A 14,384-nucleotide genomic window follows, 5' to 3' on the forward strand; every position below is an offset into this window, starting at 1 on the left:
GGCTGTTGAGCATTTTAGAATAGGAGGTTTTTTAGTACAAGAATGGAGGCTCGATTGACCTACAGGACCACATTTGGAAGAGGAGGAGGGAAGGAGGGGGGATGTGTAGAGTAGAGTGGTTGAGAGGGTGGAGAGGAGGGAAGGAGGTAGAAGGAAGGAGGGAAGTAGGTTGAAGAGAGGGAATGTGTTCCTGTGAGGCTACTGAGCATCTTAGAATGGGAGGTTTTTTTAGTTTGTTTTTTTTTATTAATTGTATTATTGATTTATGCCATAATTGTATGTTTGTTTATTTTGGGGGGATAAAAAAAAAATCAATAAAATTTGTTTATAAAAAAAAAAAAAAAAAGATTTTTTTCCTGAAATTTATAATTCTCTCTTTGTCTACAGCCCAGATTATTGTCTTTTTTTGCACAGCTGTTCTTTATTGTTAAAGCTTTGAAGGTCACAAAAACAGATTTTCCCAGGTTTGCCAATCTTATATTAAAGTCATAGCTGTCATAGTCTTCATCCACCACTAGGTGTCAGCAATTATTTGCTTTTCAATTTCCAAAATGAACAATTATCTTTAGAATGAGAGTCTTAACCATTCAAACGATTTTAGATTTATCCAGATTTAAGTTTTAAATTTCAGGTTTTATATTTATTTCACTTCCATATATTTTGATCCTCCATAAAAATATTAATTCACCGCTTCCATTAGTATAAGGGTGGGGTGGAAACCCCCCTCCTTCCCTTTCGGAGGTATTTTGCTTCTTGAGGATCTTTTCCAGGAAATTAAATATAGAATAGAAAAGAGAAGATCAAATTCCTTACCCAGCTTCAAGCATGATGTTCACAGTTGTGCTGGTTAGTACTTTTGGACTTCGGTTGCTAGTAGCTTGGGCTGGTTGATGCAATACGGCCAGCTTTTCTCCTATTGGGTTAGAAGACTTTCCCCAAGTCGAACGGAATGGCTACCGCCGTTCCAGAATTGCTGCAGCACCCTTCTTTCTTTGCCGCCTCTCCGTGGCGACTTAGACCCATTTAGGGTCCCCTGGCAGGGCGAAATTAGCTGTGGGGGTGTGGAGAATCTGCAAGCCCGCAGCCGGTCGCTACCACGCAAAACCAGAGTCTACATTGTAGAGTTCTGAAGGAGCTGGGATATGTGATCTCAAAATCATGGAAGCATATCTTTCAAAAGATCCTGGAACACAGAAGAACTACCAAAGGACTGGAAAAGAGTTGACATTACCATCTTCAAAAAAGGGGAAAAATGAATCTAGGAAACTAGATCAATGAGCTGACATCAATACCTGGGAAGATCCTGGAAAAGATAAGTAATGAATACCTAGAAGCAAGCAAAGTTATAACTAGAAGCCAACATGGGTTTGTTAAAAACAGACCATGTCAGACAAATCTTGTTGCATTCTTTGACAAAGTAACTATATCAGTGGACCAGGAAAATGCTGTGGATTTCAGTAAGGCATTTGACAAAGTAGACCACAACCTATTACTTGATAAGATTGAAAAATACCAGTTAGGCAACATCATCATCAGATGGATTCATAACTAGCTGATCAACTGCACTCAACTTGTAGTCTTAATGGAACTACATCTACATGGATGAAAACATTCAGTACGATACACCTGCTTCTTCGGCTGGAGCAGTTGCCAGGGCTTGCATGGTTGCCGGCGGCGGGGAGCGCGTCAGCGGCCCTTGGAGACCATGCAAGCCCTGGCAACTGCTCCAGCCGAAGAAGCAGGTGGTTGGGAGGCCGCCGCAGTGCCTACCTCCTGTGCCCATCAGCTGGCGACCCCCGGACCTGCGCCCGTCAGCTGGAACGTCAGGCAACGCTTTGGCCGGTGCGGAGGGCAAAGGGGAGGCTGCCGCAGCGCCGAACTCCTGCACCCGTCAGCTGGCGACCCTCCGAACTTGCCCTTGTCAGCTGGGAGGTCTGGCGACGGAGCCGGCTGGCGTGGAGGGCGATGGGGAGGTGGCGGCTCGGCAGGCGGGGTCCTGCCTGCCCACGAATGTTGGGCCCACCCGCCCCATCTGTAAAAGAAAAAGTCTTCTGTCCAAGCATAACTTTTAAGGATTTTAAGGATCTTTGAGAGGGAGAGAGAAATATAGAGAGGGAGAGAAAGAGGGAAAGAGAAATAGAGAGAGGGAGAGAGAGAGGGAGAGAGAGAGAGAGAAAGAGGAGAGGGAGAAAGAGGGAGAGAAAGAGGGAGACAGAGGGAGAGAGAAAGAAGGAGGGAGAGAAAGAAGGAGAGAGAAAGGGAGAGGGAGAGAGAAAAAGAAAAGGAGACAGGGAGAGAAAGGGAGAGAGAAAGAGATAGGGAGGGAGAAAGAAAGAAAGGGAGAGAGGGAGAGAGAAAGAAAGAAGGAGAGAGATTAAATTAGTAACATGGTTGTTCAGTGAATCTGGTTTCTCCACTAACTTTGCTTGTCACAAGGTTGCAAAAGGTGATCACATGACCCTGGAACAATGTGACCATCATAAATAATCGGTTGCCAAGCATCCGAATGTAAATCACATGACCCTGGGGATGCTGCAAAGGTCATAAGTGTGAAAAATGGTCATAAGTCACTTTTTCCAGTGCTGTTGTAACTTTGAACAGTCACCAAGCAAACTGTTGTAAGTTGAGGACTACCTGTACTTTATCACTTTTTTCCATTATTTTTTTTTTGTCATCAAGCTTTTGACACCTTGCTGGGTGACTGGTGGTACTCGAATGTTGCCATATTCTAAAAGTGGTACAATAGGTGAAAAGGTTGAAAAGCCCTGCTGTAGTGGACCACCACTTAAATATGAGTCGGCAGTATACTGCAGCTGCCCAAAAAAAGCCAATCAGTCAACTACATCAATAGAGGGATAGAATCAAAATCATGTGAAGTGTTAATACCGCATTATAATACTTTTGTAAGACCACACTTGGAATACTGTGTCCACTTTTGATCATCATGATATCAAAAAGATGTTGAGACTCTTGAAGGTGTAAAGAAGAGCAACAAAGACAATTAAGGAACTTGAAGCTAAAACTTATGAAGAATGGTTGCAGGAACTGAGAATGTCTAATCTAGAAAAGTGAAGGATTAGTGGTGACATGACAGCAATCCTTCAATGTCTAGGGGGCTGTCACGAAGAAGAGGTCAACCTAATCTTCAAAGCACTTGAAGGAAGGACAGGAAGTTACAGATGGAAACTTATCAAAGAGATATCCAACCTAGACTTAAGGAGAAATTTGGGAACAACTAATCAGTGGAACAGCTTGCTTTCAGAAGTTTCAGTCTCCATTGCTAGAGGTTTTTAAGAAGAGATTAGACCAGGGGTGTCAAACTCAATTTCATTGAGGGCCGCATCAGCATTGCGGTTGCCCTCGGGGGGCCGGGTGGGTGTGGCCAGGGTGGGTGCAGCGTGGATGGAGTGGGTGTGGCCTACTGGGTGGACATGGCCACCTCTACATCATTCGCGTCAAAGGTGCCTGTGGGGGCCTGGGCAGGAGTGGGACAGATCTGAGGGTCTCTGGCAGAAGGGGGTGGGACCAGGGCAAGTGCCAAGTGCCATGGTCCACTGGAGGAGCCTCACTGTACCTCTCAGGCCATGCGGGGAGGGGGGCTCGATGGTGGTGCAGGCTGCTGGGAGCCCTGGACAGCAGAGGTCAAATGCCCAGCCTGGCCCTCGAGCACCCGCGGCACCAAACCCAGCCCCACTTCCCCAAGGGGGTGCCCAGCTGCATTTACCTCCTCCTCAAGGCTGCTGCTGCTGTGCTTGCTCTCCTTACCCAGGTTGTTCATGATGGGTACGAGGGCAAAGTCAGAGGGAGGCCCATTCCCTTTCCATGGGAGGAGACCCGACTTTGTATCCAAAGCTTCCTTAGCAATAGGATGGGAGACCCCCAGGATAGGCAAGGGGATGTGAAAGGGCAGCAGGGCAGGACTAAGGCAGGACTTCCCTCAGACCCTCCCTCTCCTTGTTTCCTTCTTTCCTTCCTTCCTTCCTTCCTTCCTTCCTTCCTTCCTTCCTTCCTTCCTTCCTTCCTTCCTTCCTTCCTTCCTTCCTTCCTTCCTTCCTTCCTAAGTACAGAATGGTGGGAAAATATTTGAGATGAGGGAGGGAGAAAAACAGGCAAGAAATGCAGCTGGGGAGGTGTCATCCTTCGTGAGGAATGAAGAAATGCACCATCGTCTGGAAGTGGCCAGCACATGGCCCTCACCTACTTCACATATGTGGCTTGGTGGGCTCTGGGGGAGGGGGTACCATGAGCAGCGTGAGAGTCAACGTTACCTGTGCAATGCCGTCCAGCTTCCAGCCTGCCCAGTTTCGGCAGGCAGCGAGGTACTCTCCTCACAGCGCCGAGAGGCTGAGCCAGGCGGCACGAATCTGAAAAGAAGCGTGATGCCGCCCAACCCCCAGCCTGCCTGGTTTCAGCAGGCAGTGGGGCGCTTTCCTCACAGCACTGAGAGGTTGAGCCAGTGGGGCGCTTTCCTCACAGCACTGAGAGGTTGATGCGAAGCTCACCAGCTTTGGACCTTGCTGCCTGCTGAAACTGGGCAGGCTGGGGGCTAGGCAGCATTGCACATCTCATCAGATTTGCGCCACCCGGCTCAGCTCTTGGCGCTGTGAGGAGAGCGCTCCGCTGCCTGCCGAAACCCCTCCTCCAGAGCCCATCAAGCTGGATAGGTGAGGGCCATTTGCTGGCCACTTCCAGGTGATGGTGCCTTTCTTAATTCCTCACAAAGGGTGACATTTCCCCAGCATGCCCCCAGGGGGTGGGGCCAACGCGGCAGGGGCTGGTTCCTCGCTGTTTCCAGACGGCCTTGTGGAGCTAAGACTGAATGCATTTCAGCATAGATGGCCACCACAAAATTGTACATTGGCTCCCAGCCGGCTTGGGCCAGGGCCAAGGCAGCGGGGGCCGTTCCCTCACTGTTTCCAGGATGACTTCGTGGGCCACATGAAACCACTTTGCAGGCCACATCTGGCCCCCGGGCCTTGTGTTTGATATGTCTGGATTAGACAGTCATTTCTCTTAAATGGTATAGGGTCTCTTGCTTGAGAAAGGGGTTGGACTAGAAGACCAAGGTCCCTTCTAACTGTAATTCTGTTATTCTCTAGGGTAATGGCAATACTGGGATTGGCATTAGAAGTACTTCACAATAACTTGGTAGTATATTAAAATTAAGGGAATAAAGGCCAGACTAATTCTGTATTGGAATTACAAGTTAGCATTGTCATATGTAAAGGAGTCCAGTAGTTCTATATTTTTAGGAAGAAGAATATCAAGTCTAGTGGATAAAACAGGAAGAAAGGTATAGGGACTAGATTTAGTAGCCAAAGTCTGGCTCATAAAATGACTGGCAGATGAAGTGGTTTAAAAGTGGTATCAACAATCTTTTTTTTATGTTGGATACATCAGTACATTGAATATATCAAAATACATCTAGCATTTTTAAAAACCTGTGATTTTGTTTATCTACTCAAAATATTACAATATCTTAATGGGAGGATGTTAAAATATCTTGTGAGATTTTGATTTTTGTTTTGGGGATTTCATAGGCTTAATTGACTTTAAGAGTGTTATGGACTTTATATTATTAGCCCCTGAATTGATTGGAGGAGGTTTAGGAAATTATGAGTTATTATTTCCATAATTGGTTTCCTATTGCTTGTAATATGATAACTGATCTGGGAGGATGATATGTTTCCAATGTTTTACTGACTTCTGAGAAGCTTTTATATCAGCAACGGGTGAAACCCAACAAACATTAGTAATGGACAACTAGTTTTTTGGGGAGGAATCACTGATTTTTGTGGAGGCTGTTACTCCTGAGGACCATGGCTTGGAAGCTTATATTTGTTTCATTCTATAAGCTGGTCTCACTGCAACAGTGGAATCTCTTTCTAAGACTTTGAGGACTTTGAGTGTAAATTCAGTTTTAGAGACCTTAATTAAAAAGTCTGAACTTTAAAGTTCTGGTTGTTTTTTTCAGATGAGAAAGTGTTACCAAACCCTTGTTCTCAGCTCTGTATTCTTTTTAGAGGGGTTAAGAGTACTTTGAGAAGACTGGAAGGCGATAAGATAACATGATAGGAGAAAGCCAAAACTTATTTTCTACAGCTAAAGTATAGAATGATCATCTTAAACTATAGCAAAACAGATATCTGCTAAATATTAGGAAAACATTTTAAATACTTTGCAGATAGAATCCTATTTATAGTAAAATGGAGAACTCTTCTAAATACAATAATATATATTTTTTAAAAGTCTTCATTGACCTGTGTAGCCTGACTTTTGGTATAATCTGTATATTTAATCTTGAAGGAAAATAATAATTTAAAAATTATATTAAAATTAGAAGAAAAAGTAAGGAATCCAATTTTGGCAGCATCCCGGGACTTCAGTTAATAAAGCTATTATCCAATAGCTTATTCCCTACATACGCAGATCCCGATTTCATGTTTCCAGAAATCTTTTTTAAGAGATATCACAGATTATTTAATATTGTTTTTTTTGGTATACATTCACTACATAATCAATCTTTGGTATATAATAGAAAACATATATAAACACAGAGATTAGTGCTATTGTGTCCTAAATATTATATAGAGAAAATGTATTGTTATAGTACTTTACTAAATTTAAATTTTTTACAAAACCTTGTTGTGTGCTATTGTGTCCTAAATATTATATAGGAAAAATGTATCATAATAGTACTTTACTAAATTTAAAAATTGTACACAACCTTGATAATCAAAATATACAACACTGTCTGTCCTTCATCCTTGCTTCTAACATTACTCATATATGTAGAATTTTTATATGAAAAACTTTTAAGCATTGTCCCCAATTATTGAATTACCAACCATTCTGATATCAGTATTGGTTTCATCACCATTATTGAACATATCAGGGACTAGCTGTCTTCAATAGTTTAGATGTGTTTTGAAAGTCCAAAAGGATGAAGATAGGAAGCATAGAATAAAGAGTAATAACTGTGCCCTCTAGTGGCTGCTATTTCCTCTGTGCAGATCAGTCTTGCCAATTGTTACCCATAACCAGTGCCATGGCCAAAGGGTTATGGGAGCTGAATTTCAACAAATCTGAAGAGTAATTCTGCAGGTTGTTTATAGTATTTTTTTCCCTATTTATAGGCAGATGATGAGCACTATATCCCACGAGCTGTTCTTTTGGACTTGGAGCCACGAGTGATCCATTCCATTCTGAATTCTCCATATGCCAACCTTTACAACCCTGAGAACATATACCTATCTGAGCATGGTGGTGGAGCTGGAAATAATTGGGCTAGTGGCTTTTCACAGGTAAAGTAGCCAAGAAGCTGGGAACAAGCACCCTTTCATTCCTCTGTCAGACATAATTTTATAAAATTAGCATCCCAAGAACTTTACTCTGTTTTGAACTTGATAGTCTCCCACCCATTTGATAAGACCTTTTCACTCCCTTATCTTATATTTGCCTCGATATGAGAGCACCATTTTAAAGCATATTCACAAGAAGAGTTTCCTGACTTCTATTTAGGTGTCAATGCCAATCTGTTCCCCAGTTACAAGTGCTGAAATAAAGATGCTCATTAATCAACTAAAGCCTGGTAAAACTCCAGGCAATGATTTTATCATGCCTGAAATACTATGAAATAAGCTGGAATAGTGCCCCCTCCCATTCTTCCCCCCCTTTTTTATGTATATTGATCACGCCGCACAAATTCTAGATCTAGAGCATTGCAGCCTAATCATTATTGTGCCTATTTACGAAAATGGCATCTGAGTCTTGCCTGCTAACTATTGGCCTATCAGCCTCTTTAAGTATAATAAGTAAACTCTATGCTAGACATTTATACAATAAATTACTCAATTGGATTGACTTAGAGCAGGGCTTTTCAACCTTTTCACCAATTGTACCACTTTTAGGATAAGGCAATATTCGAGTACCACCAGTCACCTAGCAAGGTGTCAAAAACTTGATGACCAAAAAAAAAGGAACAAAGTGATAAAAGTACAGGCAGTCCTCCACTTACAACAGTTCACTTAGTGACTGTTCAAAGTTACAACGGCACTGAAAAAAGAGACATGACCATTTTTCATACTTATGACCGTTGCAGCATCCCCAGGGTCATGTGATTTACATTCGGATGCTTGGCAACTGATTCATATTTATGACAGGGTCATGTGATCCCCTTTTGCAACCTTTTGACAAGCGAAGTCAATGGCTAGGGGGCGCTTGTGGGGAGGATGGATGGGGCTGTGGGGGGATCCAGGGGTTTCCAGTGGAGAGGGGTGGGACTGGGGTGGGCACCAGGGCATGGTCCATTACAGGAGCCTCATCGTCCTTCTTGGGCTGCACGGGGAACTCCCAGATAGTGGTGCAGGCTGCCCATAGCCCTGGCCAGCAGAGGGCAAGTGCCCAGCCCGGCCCTCGAGCTCCCGGGGCACCAGGACCCTGCAGCTCAATCCAGCACTTTCCTGAGGGGGTGCTGGCTGCACTTCCTCCTTGAGGCTGCTGCTGCTGCTGTTGCTGCTGTGCTTGCTCTCTTTGGCCAGGTTGCTCATGGTGGGTGCAGGAGGGCAAAGTGCGTGGGTCAGAGGGAGGCCCACTCTCTCTCCATGCGAGGAAGCATCCTTCACAATAAGATGGGAGACCACCAGGTTAGGCCAGGAGGAAGGGGCAAGGGGAAGGCAAAAGGGCACCAGGGCTGCTGGTGGCCAAATGCTAAGGCAGGACTTCCCTCAGAGCCTCCCTTCCTCTCATTATAATCTTCCTTCCTTCCTTCCTTCCTTCCTTCCTTCCTTCCTTCCTTCCTTCCTTCCTTCCTTCCTTCCTTCCTTCCTTCTTCTGTTTTCTTTTTTTCCTTCCCTCTTCCTTCTCCTTTTTTCTTCCTTCCCCTCTTTCCTTCTTTTTCCTTCCTTGTTCTCTTTCCTTCTTTGTCTTTCCTCTTTCCCTTTCTCCTTTCTTGTCTCTTCTTGGATGCTCAAATGCAAAAGGGGAAACATTTCTTGATGCTCCTTGACTCGTGATCAAATTCCACTTTTGCTAGTAGTTTGTGGCCACTTAAAAGACTGAGAACAAACCAGGCTCAGTTTATCCCATGCTTGCATTTAGTGGGGGCGTCCACAGGCAACAGTACATCAAAACTGTCAAAATGACGGCTGTGATAGTATCAGAGCTCCTCCATTTCTTATTTGCAACAACCTTAGCGTTCAGGAACAGAGGTAGCTTAGTTGTTTTTCTATAAATACATAACCCTTAAAAGGGCTCTCTTGTGGGGACCCTGCCTTAGTCTAATTCAGACTGGAAATATTGCAAAGGAAAATATTTTCCTCTACTTTGCTTTGTCCTATTCTCCAGCACTGGAGATGGAGGATCCACCCATGGGTTGAGACTGTATTCCTGCCCAATCAGATCAAGTCAGCCAAAGTTGTCACGCCCTGTCCCTGGACCTATGCCCAGTCTTGACTTGATCTTGCCCAAGGACAGGACGTACAACTCTGGCTCTTAGGTATAGTCTGACTCATTAGTGGTTCCTCCATCTTCAATACAATTAGAGATTTATATAGAAATTTTTCAGTTCTCCTGTCAGCTCTACAGTGGGGGGGGGATTTCTTGGGAGGCAGAAGGGGGTCCCTTCTTTCTCCCTTCCCTCCAGGAGCTCACAGGGCAGAACTACTAAATTGAAATTTTGGACTCCAAATTGCTTTAGTGCTTTAGTGACTCCAAATTGCACACACTCATAGCGGAGCGCGATTAGAGTTCGAGGCAACGGCTCCATTATCGGCAGGGAGTGACGAAGATTTAAAGCTGTCAGCTCCCTCCGTTTGTCTCTCTCTCAGTTTCCTCTCTCCGCGGTCAGTTGCGGCTAGAAAAGCCGTTCGACTTCTCTCCGTTCTCGACGATTGGCCTCTTGTGACGGGGATTGCGGCTGCGTCCCCGGGGAGGCCAATTTCTAACGGAGGACGTCCGAGGAAGCCGATCGGCTGATTGCTTCCTCGGCGAGTGCTTTTTGGAGACGGGGATTGCGGCTGCATCCCCAGGAAGGCCGTTTTCACAGAAACCGCGAGGTTTTCCGTTGGCGGCCGCGGCGCTCCGAAGAAAGTGAGACACAGGCCGATTGACACTGTGATTGCTTTTTCGGCCGTATTTTTCGGAGCGGTCAGCCGGTTAGCGGCTGATTGCGGTGAGGCCCACAGCCGCCTTGCTCATAGTTGGCTTCTTGTGCTCCCAAGTAAAAAAAGTTTGACAGTTGGTCTTTTTGGCGTGGCCGCCATTTTGAAGCAGGGACAAAAAAATTTTTTATCCCAGGCACTGTGGTCGAGGGACTAAAATTCATAATAGCTTAGTTGATTCATGATCACCTTCATTTGGGGGATTAAGAATCTGGGGAGAAAGCAGTCTCCAGAAGGAGCAATTGATTAGACATTTAAGTGGCACATTTGATCCCCTCAGGACAGGCCACCATTTTACGAGCGACGGCCATTTTGTGACCAGGGTCCTATCCCCTCTTACAAAGAATTATACTTACAGCTCCCTTAGGCTGATTCAGTCACTTCACAAGCCCCTATTTTCACAAGCCCTTATTTTCATAGCTTGGTGGCTCCTTGGTCTCAATAATAATTGGATAAACTGCAGCCAATTTTTGTGCTGTGTACTAATTTCAGCACTCACTGGAAATTGTGGGCGTGCGTTGGATTTCACTGATTAGTTACTGCCAGTGATTCAGAGGACTTACGGTGACCCCTTAGAGCACCGGTCCTTTTCTGTGACACGCTTTTCCACGGGCACCAGGCATTCCCATAGCGTGTCTGTCGCTGCCTGTGATTGCAACTGTACCTGGGTCCCAGGCGTCCTCTGGAATTGCGTCTGGCCGCACCCAAGGTGGTAATTCCCTCTAGATACCGGGGGACCCCACTTGAGCCCCTGCGCTATCAGAGGATGGATAGTATGGAGCCCCTTGAGAAGGAGGTTGTGTCCCCTTCATTGGCTGGCATGAGTTCTGTGCCACCTCATCCGGACGGATCCGAACGTGCTGCGCAAACTGCTAAGTCAAAATCCGCAAAAAAGTCATCCAAGGGGGCAGATAAGCACCAAGCTCTGGAAAAGGAGACACCAAGCTCTGGAAAAGGACACCAAGCTCTGGAAAAGGAGTTCTCTAGGGCACAAAAAATTGCTCGACTAGACAATCCTCAGGCTGGGGGGCGGGTGAAGGAGTCCCAGATTCCACTTAATCAGTCACTCCAGTGTATGCCAGAGGCCACTTTCACCCCTACAGCGGCTGGAATTCGCCAGACCGAACAGCTTCCCTTCCCTTCAGAGGAGCGATTGTCCATGTTGATTGCTCAGGCAGTGGACCGCGCTCTGAACGCTAGGGCAGTTCCCAAACCTCCAGTCATAGTTCCCCCTGCTATCCCACTTCAGACTGATGAACCTCAGTCCGGCCCCTCTTCACCTGCTGAATCCTTGTATTCTGAGGGGTTGTCGTTACCTGATCAGGACTCTGACCAGGAGTTTCCGATGTCTGAGGAAGAGGAACAGTCGGTGGACGCTCCGGCGCCCACTGGAATGTTTCACCCTTCAGCGTTTGTTACGTTGCTCCGCAAGGTCTCTTCCACCGCACACCGTGGGTCTGAGCCCCCTTCTACAACGACTGCTGTCGCTCCTGATTCGGACCTTGATCCAAATTTTATTGAACCGGTGGCAGCTCAGCACCGGATCCCATGTCCGCCCATGTTCCTAACTGCGGTTAAGAAACAATGGGCGTTACCTGCCTCCTTTCCCCTTCCGAGTTCCACGGACAAAAAACTGTTCAACGTGGCCAAGGAACTGGAGGACGCGCTGGAGGTCCCTGCGGTGGACGAGCCTTTCGGACCATTGATTTCTCCAACAGCCATAGCGGGGGATGTGTTGGAGGCATTGAAGTCAGAGGACCATAAGTGCGAGTTGTCTTTTCGCAGGATCCACCAGGCTTCCGCTTGGGCCATTAGGGCAACGACCTCAGCGTCGTTTTTCACTAGAGCAGCCCACCGTTGGCTAAAACAACTGCAGGCCCGCACCCCCAAGGATGATGTCCGCTCTCAACAGGACATCAGTAAGATGGTGGCAGCAATGGAGTATGCCTCGGATGCTACGCTCCAGGCGACTAAGTTTGCTTCCAGAGCCATGGCTTCAGGGATCACCAGTCGACGCATGCTTTGGCTTAAGCATTGGCATGCTGATGCCAAATCCAAGTGGCGTCTGTCCTCTGCCCCGTACCAGGGGGGTAAATTATTCGGTGACGCTTTGACTCCTTATCTTTCGGAGAATAAGGATAAGCGCAAAGTGCTCAACCATATCATTAAGAAACCTGACAGGAAACAAAATTATTTCTCCCGTAGACAGTCCTTTCGGGGGGGGAATAGATACAACTATTCACACTCTTTTCGTCCCTTCCCACCCAGGACGGACCGTCAAGAGGGGCAATTTGACAGGCAGGCGAGCAAGCCCAGGCAACAATACCAAGGTAACCAGGGTAAGCGGCCCTTTCATGGGGGCGGCCGGCCATTTCGGCGCTCCAGGTGACTCCCCGGCAACGGGACCTCCCATAGGGGGCAGACTATCGCTGTTCTTCCACCAATGGGAGGCCACCACCACGGACAGGTGGGTCCTAAACACGATACGGTCCGGCGTCCACCTGGAGTTCATCTCCACGCCTGTAAACAGGTTCATTTCTTGCCCATTCCCCCGAAACCTAGCCAAAAGAAACCTGATGAGCCAGGCCATCCAGCATCTTCTGGAGATAAGGGCCGTAGAAACCGTTCCAGTGGACCAGAGAGGGCGGGGGTTTTACTCCATCCTTTGTCGTTCCAAAACCGTCAGGAGGATGGAGAGCCATCCTGGATCTAAAAAATTTGAATCATCATATCAGATATCAAAAATTCAAGATGCAGACACTCCGCTCCATTTTGGGGAGTGTGAGAAAGGAAGACTTCCTGACATCCATCGATCTCACGGAAGCGTATCTCCATATCCCCATCTCTATCGATCGGCGGTTTCTACGGTTCAGTTACCAGGGAGAGCACTATCAATACAGAGCTCTACCCTTTGGCCTCTCGTCGGCCCCCAGGGTGTTTACCAAGATCCTGGCGGTCCTGGCAGCTCACCTTCGGATGGTACCGATCAGGGTCCAGTGTTACCTGGACGACATCCTGATCCAGTCAACCTCCGCCCACTCGGCACGACAGGATCTCGACCGGGTAGTACGGCTGCTCCAGGATCACGGGTTCTCGGTAAACTTCCCCAAAAGTCATATGGTCCCCACGACTCGGCTATTGCATTTAGGGGCCGTCATAGACACCAGGGAATGCCGGGTGTATCTGTCTCAGGAACGTTTGACCAACCTGAGAAAATCCATCCGCCAAGTACGCAAGGGGCAGAAAGTTTCTCTACTCAGCCTTTCCAGGGTGCTAGGACAGATGATATCAGCCATAGACATAGTACCGTGGGCCAGGCTCCACTCCAGGGAATTGCAGTGGTTCCTACTCCCCTTCCAGAGACAGAATATCAGTGCTTCTCAGAGAAGGGTGAGGCTCCCATCTCAGACCTCGCTTTCCCTCAAATGGTGGCTGTCCCCAGCCGTCCTCAAAGGGTCGTTGTTCAAGGAGCCGGAGCGGCTCCTCCTCACGACCGATGCCAGCCTCTTTGGATGGGGGGCGCATCTTCGTTCCCACTGGGCACAGGGCCGTTTGTCTCATTCAGACCTCCGTCACGACATCAACTGGTTGGAACTGAGGGCCGTACATCTAGCTCTCCTTCACTTCCACAGCCAGGTCAGGAGGCGTCATGTACTTGTCCTCACGGACAACATGACGGCCAAGGCCCACATAAACAGGCAGGGGGGCACCCATTCTCGAATCCTTCTGAACGAGGCATTAATATTGGGGACCTGGGCAGAGCACAACCTAGCGTCCATCAAGGCCGAGCACATCTCGGGGAAGGACAATACCCAGGCAGATGTCTTGAGCAGAGCGACAATAGACCACTCAGAGTGGAGGATTCACCCGAGGGTCTTCAAGGAGATCTGCCATCGCTTTGGTCTACCTTCAGTGGACCTATTCGCCTCACCGGCCAACGCCCAGCTCCCCCGCTTCTTCTCCCGCTTCCCGGCTCAGGGAGCGGAACAGGTAGATGCGCTGCGCTCTCCATGGCCTCGGGGTCTGCTGTACGCTTTCCCGCCTCTCCCTCTTCTCCCGGCGGTGGTACGCAAACTGCTCCGGGAAGGCGCGGAGATTCTACTGGTAGCCCCGTATTGGCCACGGAGACCGTGGTTTGCCAACCTGCTGGGTCTCTCCACTACAGTTCCGTGGAGGATTCCGCCAGACAGGATATCACTCAGTCAGGGAGCCATCCTTCATCCA

General features: G+C 47.4%; 1 protein-coding gene across 1 annotated transcript in view; it reads left to right on the forward strand.

Annotated features, from left to right (window-relative positions):
- Positions 1-14,384, forward strand: part of TUBG1 (tubulin gamma 1) — an 83,063-nt gene that overhangs the window by 21,320 nt on the left and 47,359 nt on the right. The window contains exon 3 of the mRNA XM_015831519.2: positions 7,137-7,304. Coding sequence (XP_015687005.1) covers positions 7,137-7,304 — 168 coding nt within the window. The remainder of the gene's footprint in view (positions 1-7,136; positions 7,305-14,384) is intronic.

This window comes from Protobothrops mucrosquamatus, unplaced genomic scaffold, assembly GCF_001527695.2.
Source record: "Protobothrops mucrosquamatus isolate PMUCROS unplaced genomic scaffold, P.Mucros_1.0 scaffold_257, whole genome shotgun sequence".
Taxonomy (NCBI): domain Eukaryota; kingdom Metazoa; phylum Chordata; class Lepidosauria; order Squamata; family Viperidae; genus Protobothrops; species Protobothrops mucrosquamatus.